This window comes from Asparagus officinalis, chromosome 6 (genome assembly GCF_001876935.1).
Source record: "Asparagus officinalis chromosome 6, Aspof.V1, whole genome shotgun sequence".
NCBI lineage: Eukaryota > Viridiplantae > Streptophyta > Magnoliopsida > Asparagales > Asparagaceae > Asparagus > Asparagus officinalis.
The window spans coordinates 29778927-29799583 of record NC_033799.1 but is presented as its reverse complement, the minus strand read 5'-3'; the positions used below and the strand labels follow the sequence as shown (position 1 = coordinate 29799583).

Genomic DNA, 20657 nt, shown 5'->3' with positions numbered 1-20657 from the left:
TAGTTTTGCGAAATATAGTCAGTAACTAACCAAACAATACCGAGAATTGCACGGTGCGTACAACAATAACAGAGGCACAGAGCTTTTACAAGTTGCATCATGGCTTGTTTTTACAGGGTGAAGAGCTGCTAGTGACTGATGATAGTAAAGAATAAGTAAGTGTCAATTCATGAAACCAATTGGGCAAATCATATTCATAATCATGATCTCTAAATGAATAATTTAAAATCTATATTGCTTGGTACACTACAAACAGCTTGACCATTTCATTTTTCTTTTTCAACAATGAACAAGTCAAGATATATAAAACTATAACAAGCTGAATGACTTCCAAAATGAAAAATAAGGATATATATACGAGTTTATAAGCTACCTCTCACAAGAGAGACAAGAGATGGACGTGCAAACTCTTGGTAGCAGATGTGGGGAATTGCACATAATGAAATGAAATGAAATGAAGCTAATGTGGGGAATGCGACAAATGATGCGATCACTATCTCAGTTCTGATGTTCTTCACATAATGAAATGAAATTCATGAATTTCATGTATCCTTGATTCTAAGAATTGTGAAGTTACCAACTTTGTCCGTACATGAAGCTAATGCGGGGAATTGCACATATGAAGAAAGCTTTAGCCTGCATTTCATCACTTTTAATTGTTTTCAAATACTTCGTGTTATACAAAAAAAGTAAACTAATTAGTGAACATATATTGTACTTTCATTAAATGAGTGTACTGAGGAAAAGCTTGAACAACTAAACAAGGAAAATTATTCTACTTCATATCTAAAGTAGAATAATTTATTTTGGTAACATGCTCAATATTTGCAAAAAAATATTTTAGAAACCGTGCTTTGCACGTGTCTAAATACTAGTAAGTCTAATAATGAAAAATTAAATGCAAGTCTGACCTCATCTACATGAGAAATCTCTACTACCACCGCTCGCTGCAGGCTGGCTACGTGCCAATAACTGATGCACTAAAGCCTCAAGATCAGCAGTCTTCTGGGCTTGTGTGTTCATCTGCTCAGCTTGTACGTTCATCTGCTCAGCTTGTGCATTCATCTGCTCGGCTTGTGAGGCAATCTGTTCGGCTTGCACAGCTACTGTCTCCTTTAAAGCCACGACCTCAGCATCTCGCTCAGCTGACTTTGCAAGAGACCTGGTAGATGAACTCCCTCGAAGGTGGATCCCATACCCCTTCAGGTAACCTGGCCTCCTTCCAAGTACCTCAATGGAGATCTCAAACTCATTCATCGGGGATGTAACTTCGGGCTGAGATTGTTCGATAGTCTTGTTGACTAATCGCTCCTGTCATTTTTAAAGATGTAAGATCCATATCATTAATAAATAGATATAAGTTTTTTATAGATTGATTTAACAAAAGTAAATTGGACATACGTACATAGGTATCTTGTGCTTTCTCGTTTACCCATACTTTCCTTGTTTTTTGGTAGTGGGTTTCCTTGTAAAATTCCGGAAAAGAGGGAGCTTGCCCATCATTTTTTGATTTCTGTAATTTAATAAATTTATCATTATGGTTGTTAATAACTATTTATAGTCTATTTATTTAAAAAGTAAAAACTTATAAAGCAAAACTTACGATTAGTGACATCGCTGCTACAAATGATCGGGAACCAGATATATGATTGTAGGACAACTTTGATCGACTCACCTTCGCTTTATCAGATTTTGTCTAATGACCAATATAAAATATATTATTAAAATATATAACAACAAGATTCCAAAATTAACATGACAATTTAATAAAGTGATTTGAGATCTATACCTTCCATTCTTCAGTTTCCCACACATCGATCATCGATACCCAATCATTAGGCTCCACACGCTTCGGTGGATGGTTCTTGGGATCAGGTACTCCCTTCTCTATTAAACCAAGATAATAGGCGTGCAACTCATGCTTCCAATTTCTATATATACTCCGACACTTTTGTTTATATTTTTAAGATTTAAGTTTAAAACAAGCTTTACATCATAGTTGTTCAAGATTTACTAAAGACTTAATGGTCAAGCACCAGCATGACTTTTGAAACAAAAAAATGGAAGCTATCATATGAAATGGTTTAAACTTCTGCTTTTACATATGATTTGTTAATTGGAGTAAGAATGTCCTGCCCAATTTGCTCAAACTTTTAGATTCACCTATTCTAAAAAATCTAGACACATAAATATGTTATATGTATTATTATGATTATCATCACTACATATCTGAGAGTTACTTATATATGCAAAACCTTAAATGAGTAGAACAATATAACAATTAGTTCTTCCAAGAAAGGGGCCTTGATATTTGTTTGCTTATTATGTATCTTTGAGGTGAAAACAAGAAATTTTTCAACAGACATCTCATGCATAACAAGGGACCAGCAGACAAATTTTGGTGCTGTCTGCATATCATAGGTTTTACTATTTAGTTGCAGATTTTGCTGGGATTAGAAGCATTAAAAGGCCATAGTTCCACCCATTGTGCTGGATTGTGAAACATATTTATTTCGTTGAGATCAGACATTTTGGCATGATTATCAGATACAAAAGATTGATTAAAGGACCAGCTACTCTGAAGGCTGTCAAAATTATTAAATGTAACAAGAAAACAATATATTAAAAGTTAGTTCAGCAGATAACATCCATAAAATCTGTTGATATTTATATGCATATTCGATAGGATATGAACACATACATTTGCAGATTTTTTTCTGTTTACATCCATAATTTTGATATGTCAAAAAAATTTACTTTTATTGATTTGCAGACGTAATAATTACCTTTAAAGAGTATCAGCAAGCAGAACAAACTACTCTCAAGTTCAGTATGAAAAAAAACACACAGTGAACATGAATAAAAATAAAACAAAAAATTTCTAAAAACAACAGGCATAGAGAACGTAGATGGCTTGCATAATACCTGAAACAATACCTTCCACGGTCCTGGGGGCGATTTTGGCAGGAGGAGGAGGAGGAGGAGGCGGCGAGATCCGACGGAGGCGGCGAGATCCGACGGAGGCGGCGAGATCCGACGGAGGCGGCGGTGAAGTTCGACGGTGGCGGAGATCTCCGACGATGGCAGCGAACTTTCAGAGAATTTGGGGGCGATTTTGGCTCTTCGTCAAAATAAAAAGGGGGCGATTTGGGCTCTTCGTCGAAATAAAAGGGGGGTGATTTTTGCTCTTCGTCGAAATAAAAGGGGGGAATTTTCCCTCTTTTTATTTCGCGGGGAGCGGGATTTGGGGTAGGGTTTTGGCGACGCGGATAAATAAAATAGCGTCGCTAAAAATATAACTTTTAGCGACGCTAATTATAAACGTCGGGAAAAGAGTATTTTTAGTGACGTTAGCCTACTACGTCGCGATAAATACATACTATTAGCGATGCTAATTCTAAAACGTCGCTAAAAAGCTATATTTTTGCCGACGAAAATAAAAAAACGTCGGGAAATCTATAACTTTTACCGACGCTAAGTTAAAACGTCGCTAATAATATACACTTTTAGCAATGTTTATTATAAACGTCGGGAAAAATATATTTTTTGCCGACGCTAACTAAAAGCGTCGGGAAAAACACAATTTTTGGCGACGTATTTAATCATGCGTCGGGAAAAACATAATTTTTGGCGACATATTTAACCATGCGTCGGGAATAAGCGTCGGGAAAAATGCAATTTGTTGTAGTGCATTACCTTCATACCCAAAGTTAACGGAGCTTCTCAAGTCAGAGACTTAAGGCCCATTAGCCTCCTTAATGGGCTATCTAAAATTTCTACCTAGCCAATAGACTCTCCCCCTTCTTATCTTCCCTTGTGGACCCAACTTGATCAGCCTTTCAAAGGGGTAAATCCACTCTGCACTCTTGTGCAATTGCACATGAGCTTTTGCACTCTTGCTCCTCTAAGTGTAAAGAGTTATACATGATAAAAATTGACTTCATGAAGGTCTTTGATTGCATCAGCTGGTCCTTTGTTCTTAGTCTTCACCAAGCTAGAGGTTTTAACACTAAATGATGCCAATGGATCAATAACATCCTCTCATCCTCCAAATCTGCTATTCTGGTAAATGGTAATACCACCCAATTCTTTCAATGCTCTAGAAGCCTAAAACAATGGGACCCTCTTTCACCCATGATGTTCATTTTAGCAGTTGATGTCCTTAACAAAATGATAACATCTAGTATCGACAGAGGGGATCTGTTTGAGCTTCACCTTAAAGGTGAACTTAACAACATTCATTCTCTCCAATATGTTGATACTATCATAATGTGCAGAGCATCCATTCCTGACTTCACTGTTCTAAAATCTATTCTTTATATGTTTGAAGGTATATGTAGTCTTGGCATAAATTATGCCAAAACAAATCTTTCCTACTTTGGCAAGTCACCTACCAAAGGTGTCATCCTCACGAACACCCTCAACTATGCACTTGTCTCTCCTCCTTTCACTTACCTTGGCATTCCTTTAAAATAGGAACTCTCAACAAGTAAGACCGGTAGCCCCTGTTAGACAAAATGTCTAAGAGATTATCCCTATGGAAGAGTAATCAACTATTTATTGGAGATAGACTCGCCCTAATTAACTCTGTCCTAACCTCCCTCCCCCTTTACTACTTGTCTTTCTTTAAACTCCCCTCATGGTTAATCAAAGAAATAGATAGTCAAAAGGAATTTTCCATGGGGAGAAAAAGAATCATGCTCTCCATTTAAGGTTCTAGTGAAATGGGGCTTGATATGTAAACCTAAAAAAGAAGGATTCTCAACCTTCATGATTTCAATCTTGCCCTTATTTCCAAATGGATGTGGAAAATGTTTCATAATGATTTATTATTGGGTAAAGTGCTTACCTCTTTGTACTCGTCCTATTATCCTAATCTTAGTTGCACACCACCTGTCCAATCTGCTTCTAGATTTTGGAAGGACGTATCCTATTGTAGTCCGGCTTTAAGAAGTTTTGTTTAATAGAATTTAGGGAAGGGTTTGTAGGTTGTCTAAAAATTACTACAGATAGCTGATCTTCGCAAAGTACTGGTGATGAAAGTTACAATCTGACAATTTTCATATTAACCAATGAGAGTTACAAATTAACAACTCTCACCACAACAAACAAAAATTATAATCTCACGACTTTTGTGATAACAAATAAAAGTTACAATCTGAAGACTTTCACAACAATAGACGAGAGTTACAAATTGATGACTCTCATATTTCAAAGAGCCAAATGTAAGGATTACAAGATGACAATTCTTGCAATACTCAAAGAAAGAGATTACAATTGACAATCTCTTCAAAGCAAAACGCGAGGGTCATCACCACGTTTTTGTTGGCCTTCTTGTTTTGATGATGTTTAACAAACAATTTACCACTAATGTTGTTTGTCTAGTATTTGTGTTTTCTTATTTATTATAGACAAACAACGTAGTTTGAGGATGGATGGAATAGATCTTCAATGATCATATCCAATGGAGGTTGGCGGAATAGTAGAGTGAAGCCTTGCAATTCAAAGTTAAAGATCAAGTTCAAGCTTCATCCGCGAGATTACCAAGTCAAGCATATTGAAGACCAATCAAGCTTGGGTAACCTAGTTTAGATTTTATATTATGTGTGTTAGATACTCTAAGCTCAATATCTATACACACACATTTATTGGTTTCTTCGTGTATATATATATATATATATATATATATATATAACTGTATATATACAAAACCAAAAACCAAAGCGTGTATGTGTGTATATGATTGAGCTTAAAGTACTAACACACATAATATAAATTCCTAAACTAAATTACCCAAGCAATGATCTTGATCTTCAATAAGCTTGACTTGGTAATCTCACGGATGAAGCTTGAACTTGGATCTTGAACTTTGAATAGCAAGGCTTCACCGACATTCCGCCAACCTCCTTTGGATATGATCGTTGAAGCTCTATTCCACCCATCCTCCAACAACGTTGTTTGTCTACAATAAATACGAAAACACAAATACTAGACAAACAACATTAGTAATAAATTGTTTGTTAAACATCATCAAAACAAGAAGGCCAACAATCTCCCCCTTTTTGATGATGACATAAGTTTTGGTTTCTATGCATATATATAGTTATATATATACATACATAGTTTTTGAGTTTTCATGTTTATAAATATGAAATCATATATTTCATATTTACTATTGTGTTTTTGAAATCATTGCATAGAATATGCAATTTTGTGAAAATATTGTTTTCTCAGTTTATAGACTTAACAATAATCATATACATGTTTTATTAAGTCTATATAATTATTGTGCAAAGTTTCAAAACATGGTTTAGCCTAAATGTCAAAATTCACATGTTTACATTTTTGTGTTTTGGACTATTTTGCAAAATGATGATTTTTCACAAATATGAAATGCAATTTGGAAAATTCTTTTTGTAACATGTTCATTTACATGTTTATATACATTTCCCAAAGTTTTATTATTTTTGGACTTCATTTGTTATTTTTAACAATTTTCCAAAGTCTCAAAAATTAGCTCTAAAACCTGTTTTTCTATAATATCAGTTTTCGGTCGACCGCACCGGTCGACCGCTTAATTGTTCATTTGTTTCTGGGCAACAGAGAGTTTGTCGGTCAACCGCACCGGTCGACCGAGAGCTCGATATTTCCTTCGGTCGACCGTACCGGTCGACCGACGAAGTTCCTGCTCGATTCTCAGTCTGGGATCTGCATCGCGGTCGACCGTGAATTTTTTCGGTCGACCGCCGCTCTGCTCTGATGGCTTTTTGGTCTTTTGTTTGGGGTTTTTGGCTGAGGTTCTTGGAGGCTATAAATACCCCATTGATCTCAGTTCTCATTAACCCAAGAGAATGTTTTAACAAGTTTTAAACGAGTTTAAGTTTGTTTAGTTTGTTTTTGGGGTTTGCTGTTATAAAGAGGAGTTTGCATCATCCGTTGAGGAATTCATCTTCAATATCCTTTCATCCTCTCTTTGTGTTTATAGAGAAGTTTCCTTAACTCTATTTCCTAGCATTTCTACTATTGTATTTCATATCAATCTTATTGCTAGTTCTTATTGAGTTAAGTTTTTATTTATATCTCATTGTTACACACACCCACTTGAGCTTATTGTATTTGCATACATAGTATATTAGGGTTGTGAGAGATTGTAACATTGAGTTGTGCTTAATTGAGTTCTCATCTATTGTAGAGAACAAATTTATATTTGTTACATTGTGAGTGGTGTAAGGTTTTCGGTGAGCTAGAAAACCGAGTGTGTTGTGAAGTTTTCGGTGAACTAGAAAACCGATTGTGAGGAGTGACGTTGATCGGTGAGCGTTGAAAACCGATACTGTGAGGTGTAAACGTTATTCGGGTGAACGTAGAAAACCCGGTTGTGATAGTGGATTTCTCTCCGGGAGTGGGGAGCGGAGACGTAGGACGGAAGGTCCGAACTCCGTGATCATATCTTGTGTTTGAGTGTGCTTTGGCGTTTATTTATACTTGTGTTTATATTTCTTGTCGCCATTGTCATTAGCTCATTATTTATATGATCCACTATCTAGTTCATATTGTTTACCCCTTGTGTTAGTTTTATATCCTTTCATATACATATATCATATTGTATATCTCTTTGATAGGATATATCATCTTGTGTTAGTTTATATATCCTTGCATATATATATTCATCATATAGGATATATCTCATTGTTCATATTGCTTATCCTAGCTTATATAGTTGTTATATTTCATACTTGCTAGGATAACTTGTTAATTAGTTTTAATTGACATTTAATCGGATTAGATTAGCATAAGACCTTAACCCCCCCCCCCCCCTCCTCTAGGGTCTAACAGTTTTAACTCCAAAACACGAGGTTTACCTCCACATTCCAAACTCCAAACGCGAGGCTCACCTCCGCGTTCTAAACTTCAAATGCGAGGCTCACCTCCGCATTTCACAGAGCTGAACACGAGATTCGCTCTAGAATGCAAACCTCACATCGCGAACCTCGCGTTGACCGTTTTAAACATGATTTGAACAGTTTCAAAACCATTTTTCCACATAATGAGGCCATGAAACCCCTATTATGGAGCGAATTAAGGGGTTAGTTATACCCCTACAAGCCTATAAATAGTTGAGAATTCAACTGAAGAGGGATCCTCCTTTGGATCATCTTTGATTGGCTTTTGTTGAAGCTTTTGAGAGCTTTTGGCTTGGTTTTCGAACCATCTTCGGTTGAGGAACTTTAAAATAGGTTGTTTAGCTTATTTCAGATAAAAAAGATCAAATCTCCTTTCTGAAATCAACTCTTTCGCAGAGTTCTTAAAGTCATTTTAGAGTTCTAAACTTGCCTTGCATGTTCTTCCCGACATGAAGTCAAGAGGAATAGACCAACATTCCACGAGACGAGGTGCTCGGATCATCAACGGGATACAAGATTCAAGCTCTCATTGCCACCAAGAAAAACCCAGTTTTAAATAAAGGGAATGATCTTCGTCGATTCCTTCTCTCTTTTGTAAATCAGGGAACTGATAAGAAAAGTTATAATATTTTTTCTAAGTCGGTTAGAGAGAGATTACAAAGAAAAGTTGTATTTATTCTTTTTTTAAGTCAGTTAAGGAGATTAATACAAGTTTATTCTCAGTTTTCTTTCGATTTTTCCTGCAAACAGGGTTCCTGTGTTAGATTCTGGGAGGATAAATGGACAGGGCCCAATACCCTAGCTTCCATGTTCCCTGGGGCATACCACATTTCTTTATCATTAAATGTTAGTATTAGATCTCAAGGGATCCTCTACAGCAATGGGTGAAGATGGTAGTCTTTAGTCAGAAGAACTATCTCCATCTTTGATAGATCAAAGGTCTAGGCTCTAATACATTATCTCTCCTACCTCCTAGCTTAGCCCACTTATGTCGATGATGTGGCTTGGTGGCCATTCCATCCCTCGGGCAACTTTTACGGTTAAATCTATATACACATTCATCAATGGCAATGGACATTTATTCAGATGCTATAATTTTATTTGGAAATCTACTACACCCCTCGAAGTGAAAGTTTTCTTTTGGGTCCTAAGTAAGAGAAAGCTCAATACCGAGGTGAACCTTAAATATAAAGGTTGAACTGGTGACACCTCCTGCTCTTTTCTGTAATGAAGAACCTGAAATTAACGACCACATATTCCATAATTGCTCTTACATCAAACTGGTCCGGGGCTACTTCATATCATTCCTACATATATCTCCTCTCTCTCATGAATTCAGTTTGATTTTGGAATCCAATGGCTCATTCTGGTGGACAAAAGAGGATAGATTGTTGTGGGCAGTTCTGTTCCTGTCCATCTGTTGGTGCTTATGGAGGGTTCGAAACAACCTGATCTTCCATCAGTCAGAGGTATCTCCCCGCGTGCTAGCATCTAACATCTCTCACTTTGTAATCTTATGGACATGCAACCTTCCAGCCAAGAGAGCTGTCATCGTTCATAAGGTGTTGACTGATAGGGGACTAGCACAGTTGTTGTTGCCATAGGACTCCTCATCCCACGACATGACAAGGGTTGGAGACAATTTCTGAAGATACAAACTCTGATAAACTCTTTTGTGTAATTATAACTCTATACTTCTGCTTATAGTCTTTTTTTTGGGATGTAAATGGGGGCTTGGTGTAAGCTCCAAATTTTGTATACTCTCATACATATCTTTCTCTTGCATGCTTAGCCTAAGTTCCCCTCTTTGTCTCTCCCTTCCTTCGCAATAGGTGACGGGTATGGTCTTCTCCTTATTCTTAAGTGGGGATTTTTGGTTTGTGGCACTTAGGCTAGTATCTTCAAGGTTAAGATTGACTTCTTATTTTTTGGATAATCAGTAATGTATGAACAGGGCATCTCACCCTATTTCTTTCAAAAAAAATCAAAGCTCCATTACACAATTAATTAATGTATCCAAAGCTATAACTAAGTGTAACATCAAAATCTTTTTCAATTATTAAATCAAGGAACATACTAAACAAATGAATTAATGAGTGAGATAAGTTCACACCAAACAAATTGAAGGCTCCTAATATGCCCACATCTCCTTTGTCCTTAACATACTAACAAAACGCACCCTGTTCTTTTCTCTTTGATTTGGACCCCCGTTTTGGGTCAGGACCCAATGCCGTTTAGGATCCGAACAAACTCAGTTAGTGTGCGTACAAAGGTTTGCAAGCTCGCCAATGGGCCAGACTATTGAGGATCCAAGAATACCATGTGCTGCTCACGTGCGAAGGGAATAAGGTGTAGAGTTGTGTACAAGATTTTGTGTCTCGTTGTTCTTTTGTACTTTTAAGGCCAAATAATGCCGAGGAGCATGGTGTTATCCTACCAATTTGAACGCATTTGCATCATTCGGGAATAATATTTATACTTTTGGTCAAATTGCACACCAGCTTCAATTGAGCTTAGCTCAAGCTACCAAGTCACGTCTTTTTTTTATATTGGTCCCTAGAGTATTACATAATCTGGTATAAATCCTCTAAATAGTAATGTGATAATATATATACATACATCTGACAATGACGATATCATATAATGTGGTTGAAATCTAAGCCATTGCTAGGGACTAAGTATTCGTATTCTTCACTTGACTAAGATTCAATCAGATTATTCTCTCTTCTGCTTGTGTAATTAATATGCGTGAGTCGTGACGTGGTTTTTTTTTTTTTTTTGCTAAATGAGTCATCGAAAAAAATAAATATATGGTGAAGCCCATTGGTATGTCACGTGGGATGAGTGGATCCCACAAGCCTTTTTATAAGTTGGTAGCTCAACAATGGGAGTCACTGCTTCTATATATCACCATCAAAGTCTACACACACTTTGTTCTTTCTTCTACAAAATTTCTTTGGTTTTATTAAAACCTTCTATTCTGCTTAGGTCATCTGTGTAATTTAAGTACCCAAGTAATTTCTCCAGTGTAAGTTATGAAATAGAGAACTTATATTTCACGCAATATTTTGGTATTAGCAAAACTTTATGCCGACAGCTAATGGATAATCTTTAAGCTATTGATACCTTAGATGAGCCAAAAGTTGTTTGGTTACAAGCCAAGTAAAAGAGGACATAAACAAGCAAAGTTCAACAAAAGTCAAAGCTTACCCTTGCATACAAACTTTACATCCTTTAAAGTCAAAAGTCAAAGGTCAAAATAATTTGGGGATGGAGCAAAAGACGGCGGGGACCCCATCAGAACCACCCATGTGGGAAGAGAGTGATTAACATAATTGATAGGATGGTCAACATTACCAAACTAACTCTCTAACCATCCATGAATGATATAGATTGTCCCTTTATATAGGGTGTTCTGATAAAATCCTTACTCAGAAAAAAAAGCAAACTATCAAAGCCTCAAACTCAATCCAACTATCATGAACTATTTAGTTGTTTTACATAAGAATACCATAAGACATAGTTATTGCAGAAAACAACACAACTTTTAAATTAAAAATGCTATGAATTAGTATTTATATTTGACAAAACTATCATAAATATTAGACAAAGATAGTAAACTACCATGAGATTTATGTTACCAATTACCATAGTAAACAATAGATACATGCCATCTTTGTCACGAAATAATAAAGAGAAAAGGACCATTTTTAAGGGGAAGCCAAGTTGAAAATGTTCAAGATTCTCACTTTTCTTAACAAGGATAACACAAGCTCCAAAGCTTCAAGTTATTAGAATTCAGTCCATATCTCTAGTTGACTAGGTTGTTGCATATCTAAAACCCTAGTGGAGTTCTGCGAGAATTCCTTTAGGAGACCCACTAACACTATACCAAGCATATAGCCCATCATTTTCTCAGAAACTCAGCCCAATGTTTTACATTGTATTTAAAATTTTCCATCTACATATATATTCTTATGATGTATGTTATTATATAGTGCATATTCTTCATTTATTTATATATAATGAGAAATTGATGGTATTTTAAAGGTACCAAACAGCGTCATCTAAACACATAAAACAATGACACTTCTCAATATTGTTTTAATATTAAATTAAAAGGATTCTTAGTCAATGACATCTATCATATTTATTTTAAAATTAAATTAGAATTCTTATATGATGGGTATTTTCTATCCATAAATACAGTCCTCATCAAAATAAATCTATCCAAAATTAAAAAAATTCTAATTATAATCAAATATTTGGTATGACATGTGTCATATATTATTTTAATATTAAATTAGAATTCTTATATGATGAATATTTCTATCCATAATTATAATCCTCGTCACAATTAAATCTACCTAAAATTAGAAAATTCAATATAACCAAATATGTGTTAATCTTAATTAAATCACAATTATTCATAACTATAAAAATTATATTTTTAATTCTCTTTAATTATTCATAATAAAAAAAATCAAATAATTACCTTTCTTTGACAAAAAAACGCCTTTGACGCACAAAACAACAACACCAATAACCACAACTAGTGCGTCTTTAGCACACATAGGAATTGAACCTAGGATCCCCACGAGGGGGTGGCACGGGTTTTTAATTCTATTTTATTCATGCACAAACACACACATACATGTGTGTGCACACGCACATACACACACACACACACACACACACACACACACAAACACACATATATATATATATATATATAGAGAGAGAGAGAAGTGTTCCTAAGGTGACGCCTTAGATAATCATCTAAGGAAGCGACACTACATTGTGGATGATCCGCTCTGCTAAACTTAATCTACATATTCTAAAATCCCAACACACCAAGTTTGGGGTGAACCCATCGTCGTTTAACTCTTCATCCACTCGTATCAATTTTAACGGTTTCGAATGAATAGAACTTTTTACATGGCTCGACGGAGGGTCAAACGACAATGGGTTCACCCCAAACATGGTGTGTTGGGGTTTTAGAATATGTAGATCAAGTTTAACGGAACGGATCATCCAAAATGTAACTCAATCATGTGATTTTAGGCTGCGTCCTTAGATGATTATCTAAAGCGTCATCTTAGGAACATTTTTCCCATATATATATATATATATCTATATATATATCTATATATATATATATATATATATACATACATACATACATACATATATACATACATATATATATATATGTATGTACGTATATATATATACATATATATACATATATATATGAGAAAACTGTAGGTAAGCTGCCAGTTCACCGTTTCTGTGCGCTGAGGGGCTTTATTGCAAAAAAAATAGCTTTTTCCTCCGTGAACTCGTTGTTCGTGACCATTCTCTCTCCTGAAATTTATTGCCCCGTGACCTCTCTCTCTCCCCCCCAAAATAGAGAAATCTCCTCTTCAAAAATTTCCCCAAATCCCGAATCCGCTCTCTCACCTACATTTCCAATTCCGACGAGATCAGCTTCTTTCTCCTCCGACGAGATCAGCTCCGACGAGATCCCCAAGTCCGCTGCTTTCTCCTCCGACGAGATCAGCTCTCCTCCGACGACATCAGCCCTCGACACCACGAGATCTCGAGCCTTCGACGCCGCTGCTTTCTCCTCAGCGCACGAGATCAGCTCTCCTCCGACTACATCAGCCCTCGACACCACGAGATCTCGAGCCTTCGACGCCGCTGCTTTCTCCTCCGACGAGATCAGCTCTCCTCCGACGACATCAGCCCTCGACACCACGAGATCTCGAGCCTTCGACGCCGCTGCTTTCTCCTCCGACGAGATCAGCTCTCCTCCGCCGTTCCCCAAAGACACCACGACATCAGCCCTCCTCCTGCAACAGAGCCGCCGCTTCCCCAAATCCGCTCACGAGTTCTCGAGTCTTCGACGCCGAAGCCCCGTCGAAGACGCTTCCTCCTCTCTCTCTCTCTCATCTCTCTCGATCTCTCCCTCGATCCCTATGTTTGGATTGTGCTAAAATTGGAGATGGATGAATTTTTTTGGTGATGATTTTTTGGAGATGGATGATATTTGTTTTGAACTGAGTTATGATTTAGTTTGCATCATGCAGCTCTGCAGTGATTTCGTTTGTTTTTAAATTCGTTTGCATCACTCATGCTATCGATTCGGAATTGGATATCAAAATCTGTAAGCTTCATTTTTTGTTAACTGCTGGCTGTGAACAAGTAAAACTGTTCGTCTTTAGAGTCGGGAGCATCCAACAAATATGAAACCTAGCAAACACAAATATGAAGAAGTTCTTGTAAACAAGAATCTCCATTTATGCTGCCAGTTCACCGTCTCTGTGCGCTGCAGGGGCTTTATTGCAAAAAAGTCGCTTTTTCCTCCGTGAACTCGTTGTTCGTGAGCATTCTCTCTCCTGAAATTTATTGCCCCGTGACCGCTCTCTCTCTCCCCTAAAATATCAACTCGTGACTTCAAAAATTTCCCCAAATCCCCAAATCCGCTCATCTCACCTACATTTCCAATTCCGACGAGATCAGCTGCTTTCTCCTCCGACGAGATCAGCTCCGACGAGATCCCCAAATCCGCTGCTTTCTCCTCCGACGAGATCAGCTCTCCTCCGACGACATCAGCCGAAAATGTTTTAGGAGTGGCATGTGTGCTTGTTGCATTGTTTTAGAACTAACAAGCAAATTTGGAAAAGTAAAGTATATCTATGTATGTTTACAATATTAGAATGATGAGGATGCTAAGAAAAATGAACTAACCAGCACAAATCAGTCTCATTAATGAAATAATGTGTTCAAATGGTGTCAGTAATATGAAGACTACATAACAGGAAGGTGTCTAACAAATATAAAGCGAACTAGTTCACACCTGCACATAAAACTAAAAGCACACATGCATGGACGCACAAGTGTACACTTGCCATCCTGAGTGTGTTTTTATTATTTTGCCAATTATTATTCACCATTTGCTATGAATATGCAAACTTTTATATATGAAGCCGTGGAGCATGGAGTCATCTTCAAGCAATCGTCATGTACTGTTGTGTCATTGTGGAATGAGGGCTATACTCTCCAGATCTGGAACTAAGAGGAACCCTGGTCGATTGTTTTTTGGATGCGCTAATTGAAAAGTGAGTAATTGTGGATTCTTCAAATGGGTATCTGATGAAGAGGAGTTTGAAGGTCAGATGAAGCAGTGGAGCGTGACGCCGCAATTTTCAAGAGCCGTGTCAAGTGGAGAAGTGCAGGAAAAGAGAAAGATTGAGATTGATATTATGGATTTGTTGAAGCTTATTATATTTGTTCTTTTAGTTGGTATTTTTATTGGATTTGTGCTAAGTAGGGTGTGAGAACGTATTATTGGATTTGTTATCAGTTAGTACTTTGTAAATAACAATGTTATCAGTTTGATGTTATTGGATTTGTGCTTATTATAAGTTGAAGCTATTATATTATATATTCTACAGAACTACAGGAGACATGGCAATGCATTATATTATTCTACAGACTACTTCTAGAGTCTTATCCGACCCTTTCCACCAATGGCACATCCTTAAGATCGAGTGCTGATTCTCAAGAATACTACTTTTTGTGTATACATTTTCTACTTCATTCATACACATGCATTTTCCTGTGTGAACATACAAGGATTCTCTTGTGTCTGTGTGCGCGCACTGGCATGTGTGCTTGTTGCATTGTTCTCATGTAATATAACTTTCTTTAATAGAGTTCTTGGTATCGATATATGATGTACTGGTTCTACTAAGATCATGTTATTTTCAGCTTTCTTCCAGTATATAAGTTTTCACTGGACATCATAGCTTAATTTGTGAAGCCTCAAATTGCTGTCATTTGCAGTAAACTACTGAATATGACAAAATTTTCTGTGAGTCTTCTGTATTTCAAAAGAAATCTCCAAAATATCCCAATTAAATTCTTTGGTTCTTTGGTTGAACATAAAATAATTTTCAGTCTAAAAGAGCTCAAAGACCAAGATCAGATGACATTGATGGAGTTGGTCGGCTTCCAATGCTGAATGATGCATATTATATAGATCTTCTTTGCGAGTTTGCTGCCATGTTTTTAATTGCAAATAAGGTGGACAGCATTCACAATTTTGTTAAACATGAACGATAATATAATACATGAACGATAATAACTCACTTAAAAACGACGTTTGGAAATTAGATACAGCACTTAATAGCAAATGATAAACACATATGCAGCACAAATGTATCGACCATAATATAATACATCCAAGAACTCTCACAAATTTGAACATTTTCTTGTCTCAAAACAGAAAAAGTTACAACTCATTGTCCTCCACTTTCAGGCTCCAAATAGTAAGATATAAGCACACACATCTAAGCTACTTGGATGTTCTCTTTGCTAGTCCCAGTTCTATTCATCATCTTCATGCATACGACAATAAGGGAACAGCAGAAAAAAATAAGACACGGATCATACTGTTCGCGGTGAAAATCGTAGCTTTCATTGAATTCATTGCACTCTTTGGTAACAGTTTATCAGTTACAGAAAGATCCGGTCTTTTTTAGATCAGGTTACAACGAAATCAAAGAAAAAAATAAAAATTATAACTTTCTCCTTTTGAACAAATCGCGAGCTCCTGTTTTGCGGTCGCTCGCTTTGTGTGGGTTCTTTGCCGACGCCGGGGTTAATCCGTGGACCACCGCGCGATCTAGATCCGGTCGGATCTACACGATTCAACGGGTATTATTCCGCGAAGGGAATAATAGCCGGGGAGGATTAGTTCACCAAGGAAATAATCGTCCGAATCTCGGGATCAAAGGCCAAGCTTTAATCCGGAGTGTGATCTCGTGTAGATCTCAGATCTGATCTTTACCTCTCTCGAACTCCTGCCTTTTGTGACGTGGACGCTCGCCGAGAATCAGATCTGAATCTTCAAGTCCTCAAGTCTTCAAAACTCCAAGCTCGATCTTCAATCCGGCAGAGTTTTTCGATCGTGATTCGTCCGAGTTTCCCCTTGGTTGGATGGCTCGTTGATTCCTCAACTCATTAGCTTGATTCTGCACGCGGGTGGATTCATTCCGTCGCTTCCGTGCGATTCGTCGATCTCGTCGCCTCGTTGGTTCGTCGGTTTGTGCCGAGCTATGCTAGGGGACCTATAAGCAATTTTATATGCCTACAGATACCCCCTCCAAAGTATTTCAGTCTCGTTCTTTTATAGAAGAGTCTGGGATACTTTGGATATGATTGTCCCTACCTTCAGTCGGTATAACGGGACCTCGGAATGGCTTCTGTTCTTGACTCCTTCAATTCTCCAGGCTTTTCGGTGCTTTGTCGAAAGTCTGTAAGAGTTCCGGTGCTGCATTTATTGTCTGACCGTTGTCGGAATTTCGAATTTGAAGTTGACTCCTGATTTTCAGCTCGTGTTTGTTGGTTCAACATAGAACTGACCATCGATTGTTGGCGTTGAGTCTTTATTTGCGACGCGTTGTCCGGTGTAGTGTTGTTGAGTTATCCTTAAGAATATTTATAAAAATATTCTCCAGGAACTTCTCAACCAAAAATAGGGAATAGTTTATACTCATATACCTTATTGGAGTAATTTCTGTGCCCGAATGAGCTGAACCGGCTTGATAATGAGCCAAAAAAGGCAGTAATTCGGCTCAAAAAATTTTCTGATCCTTCCGAATATGTGGGAGAGGCAAGAATAAACCAAGGACTGAACCCTCTGTCGATTTGAAGTTGTTTCGATGCTTGATTCAGCTTCAATTTGAATTCTGGTTCAAACCAGGTCTGGTCCGGTTCAACTTGGTCTGGTCCGGTTCAACTTGGTCTTGGTTCACATTATAAAAGAGGGTTTTTTACCCCTTATTAGGGCCGACCCCCCCTCTCTCTATCTCTTCCACTTTTCTCTTCCTTCGAGCGTCCGTTCTTCCTCAAAACTTCATATTTGCATTAGATCTAGTCTTCCTTTGGATCCTTGACAGAGAAATCCCTCTAAACTTCCATATTTAGAATTTCTCTCAGGCCCCTCGAGCGCGTGGTCTGAGCCTCTTTCAAGATCTGATTTTTATTGGATCCACGAACTTTCCCTCAGGTAAATCCTCAACCATTTTAGCATTTTTTATGCTTAATTCAATTTATGAATTTGTGGGGTCGCATGCGAGGGTTAGGATTAAGATTTGGCGCCTCGAGCTCACCTCTCAGGGGGGAGGATTGCAAAAAAGATGAATTTTTTCTTAGATCTGATCCCTTAACTTATTTTGCAGGTCTCCATGTCTCGTATTGCGAGGGGTCAATCCTCTTCCGCGTCGGCTGATGGCGCGCCTCCTTCTTATGCTGGTGAGCTATTTTTAGAAATTTACAAATTAGTCTATTTTTTCTTGGAAATTTGCAAATTGGTCCTTTTCACCCCATTTTGTTCTCCTTAGCGAGGCAATCGGGAAGAGCCTTGATTCTCCTTGGCGAGGATCGACGCTTTAAAGATATGTTTTGCTTGGTCAAAACCATACCTCAAAATAAAGGGGGCGTTTTGACGCTGCATTGTGCCCTATATAGCAGGGATATATTGTCGATATACCCTATCTTATGAATGCACAATGTGGCCAAATCGTCTCACCCTTTATAAGGCAACGACTCTATCTTACTCATTCGTAAGATGAGTTCAATTTCCTTTTATAACTGGAATTAACAAACGTTTCATTGCTTGTTTTCAGTTGAGCATCCTTCCGGAGCATTTTCATCTCATGCGGTGAACGGACGTCGTGGGGATTATTATTCGACGTCCGATGATTTTTCACCCATTCCACTTACTCTTCAGTTTGTTCACGATGAAGGGGAAGAGGATCCCATTGCTGCAATTATGTCTGACCAAGAATCTGTCTTCCTGGTCTCCGAATCCTTGCAGGACATCCTCCAAAAAGTAGAGAAGGTTATACAACAAACGGTCACCGCCATTAGTTCTGGACGGGGAAGAGATTATGATTTGCTCCCTTTCTTAGCAGATAGTCTTAAAGACATTCAGCGTGTAGGTGGCATCCGGCTAGCTGGACGATGTGAGATAAGGTTGACCTGCTTAGAGGAACTCATATATCTTTTGGAAGAGCTAGTAGACTTCGACCCGCATGATGAGGCTACGCCGCTTATGATCGATGCTCAGACTCAGAGGGTGCGAGAGCGTAAGGCCCGAGCGAGACGCATATCGGAGCAAGAAGTCATTGTTGCGAACTTGTACGAACGGTAACGTCGTCTGCAGAGTAAGATGGATGCTTATAACAACATTGCTGATAGGACGGGGGTCAGGACCGTCCAAGGGGAGAGGACTCTAAAATATTTTGAGCTCGAGAGCGCCAGGGTTCAAAATGTTTATAGAGGAGAGCTGGAGGTTCTTCACGCGTTGCGCCGAGAAGACGTAACCGCCAATGCTGCCGCCATTCTTGCTTATACCAAGCTTCAGAAGGAAGAAGAGGAGAGGGTTCGAGTGGAACACTGTCTAAGCTTAATCAGCAGATTTTTGGCCATGCGCTTGATGTATGATTTTATTTGCTGAATGTTTTGACTTTTGATCTTTTTAGTGGAACTGGTTTTTATCTTTATCTTTATTATGATTCCTCATTCCGTTTGAAATGATTGACCATAATACTTTTAGGATTTTTGGCAAACCCTCAGCCATCAACGGATTTGATTAGCCTTTACCGACTACCGTTTGAGTCGGGCTAGCATGCGGATTATCTAAATCCGTTCCGCATGTCACGTTGTGCTAAGAGAGTGAATTCTCTGATACTTTCGTGCTATGATGTTGAATACATAGACTTCGCCATTGTTACGGGGATAGGCTACCCGGCGACACGTGTTAGGTGTTGACTTTAGGATTTTTGGCTAACCCCCAGCCTTTAACGGGTTTGATTAGCCTTTACCGACTACCGTTTGAGTCGGGCTAGCATGCGGGTTATCTAAATCCGTTCCGTATGTGACGTTGTGCTAAAGGAATAAACTCCCTTAGACTTGATGCTACAACTTCGAATATGTAGACTTTGCCATTGTTATGGGAATAGGCTACCCAGCAACGTGTTTTAGACGCTGACTTATCCCTACTTAGGCTTCGGGATAAAATTCCCCAGAATCAAACTCTGGTGTCTTTTTCTACGGAGAAAGACTAAACCGGCGACGCGTGTTAGACGTCGGCATATCCTTTCTTAGGATTCAGGATGAAATTCCCCATGCGTGTAAGGCATGGATTTTGGTGTTATTAATAACAACCTACCACAATGTTGAATATGTGAACGGGTGTTCTTTTTAACGGTTAAGAACTAACCGGTAGCGCAGGTTAAGCGCAGACTTATCCTTGCTTAGGTTTCAAGATAGGATACCCCAGAATCGAACTCTGGTGTCTATTTCTACGGAAAAAGACTAAACCGGCAGCGCGTGTTAGGCGCAGACTTATCCTTGCTTAGGTTTCAGGATAGGATACCCCAGAATCGAACCCTGGTGTCTTTTTCTACGGAAAAAGACTAAACCGGCAGCGCGTGTTAGGCACAGACTTATCCCTACTTAGGATTCGGGATAAACTTCCTAGGATAAATCCTAAATTGACAAATTTTGGAAAGATCGGTGCGGGAAAGGAAGAATTTTATATTCTATTTCCCGGTCTTCTTTTAGGGTGAAGGCAAACCCGGATAACAAGGAAGGAAGAATTTTATATTATATTCCTTGACTCTGGAAAGGAAGAATTTTATATTCTATTTCCAGTGAAAAAGAAACTAGAAGTGGGAT

General features: G+C 38.1%; 2 protein-coding genes across 2 annotated transcripts in view; one reads left to right on the top strand and one right to left on the bottom strand.

Annotated features, from left to right (window-relative positions):
• On the bottom strand, nucleotides 913-14206 carry LOC109845995. Its single transcript, XM_020415221.1, has 5 exons — nucleotides 14160-14206; nucleotides 13372-13759; nucleotides 1790-1948; nucleotides 1604-1696; nucleotides 913-1311 (listed from the first exon to the last, which is right to left on the bottom strand). Exons 1-5 carry the CDS (start codon nucleotides 14204-14206, stop codon nucleotides 913-915), a joined length of 1086 nt encoding a protein of 361 aa, XP_020270810.1.
• Nucleotides 18748-20657, top strand: part of LOC109845994 (potassium channel KOR1-like) — a 36136-nt gene continuing 34226 nt past the window's right edge. The window contains exon 1 of the mRNA XM_020415220.1: nucleotides 18748-19124. Within this exon, the coding sequence (XP_020270809.1) occupies nucleotides 18748-19124 (377 nt within the window). The remainder of the gene's footprint in view (nucleotides 19125-20657) is intronic.

What these genes read in the sequence shown, in the direction of transcription:
- LOC109845995 (XM_020415221.1), bottom strand. Translation starts at nt 14,206, where the DNA reads ATGGAGATTCTTGTTTACAAGAACTTCTTCATATTTGTGTTTGCTAG. An exon ending in ATCTCGTCGGAATTGGAAAT is followed by an intron (nt 1,949 to 13,371) that starts GTAGGTGAGAGA and finishes TATAAACAAAAG; the next exon opens with TGTCGGAGTATATATAGAAA. An exon ending in GGGAAACTGAAGAATGGAAG is followed by an intron (nt 1,697 to 1,789) that starts GTATAGATCTCA and finishes ATTGGTCATTAG; the next exon opens with ACAAAATCTGATAAAGCGAA.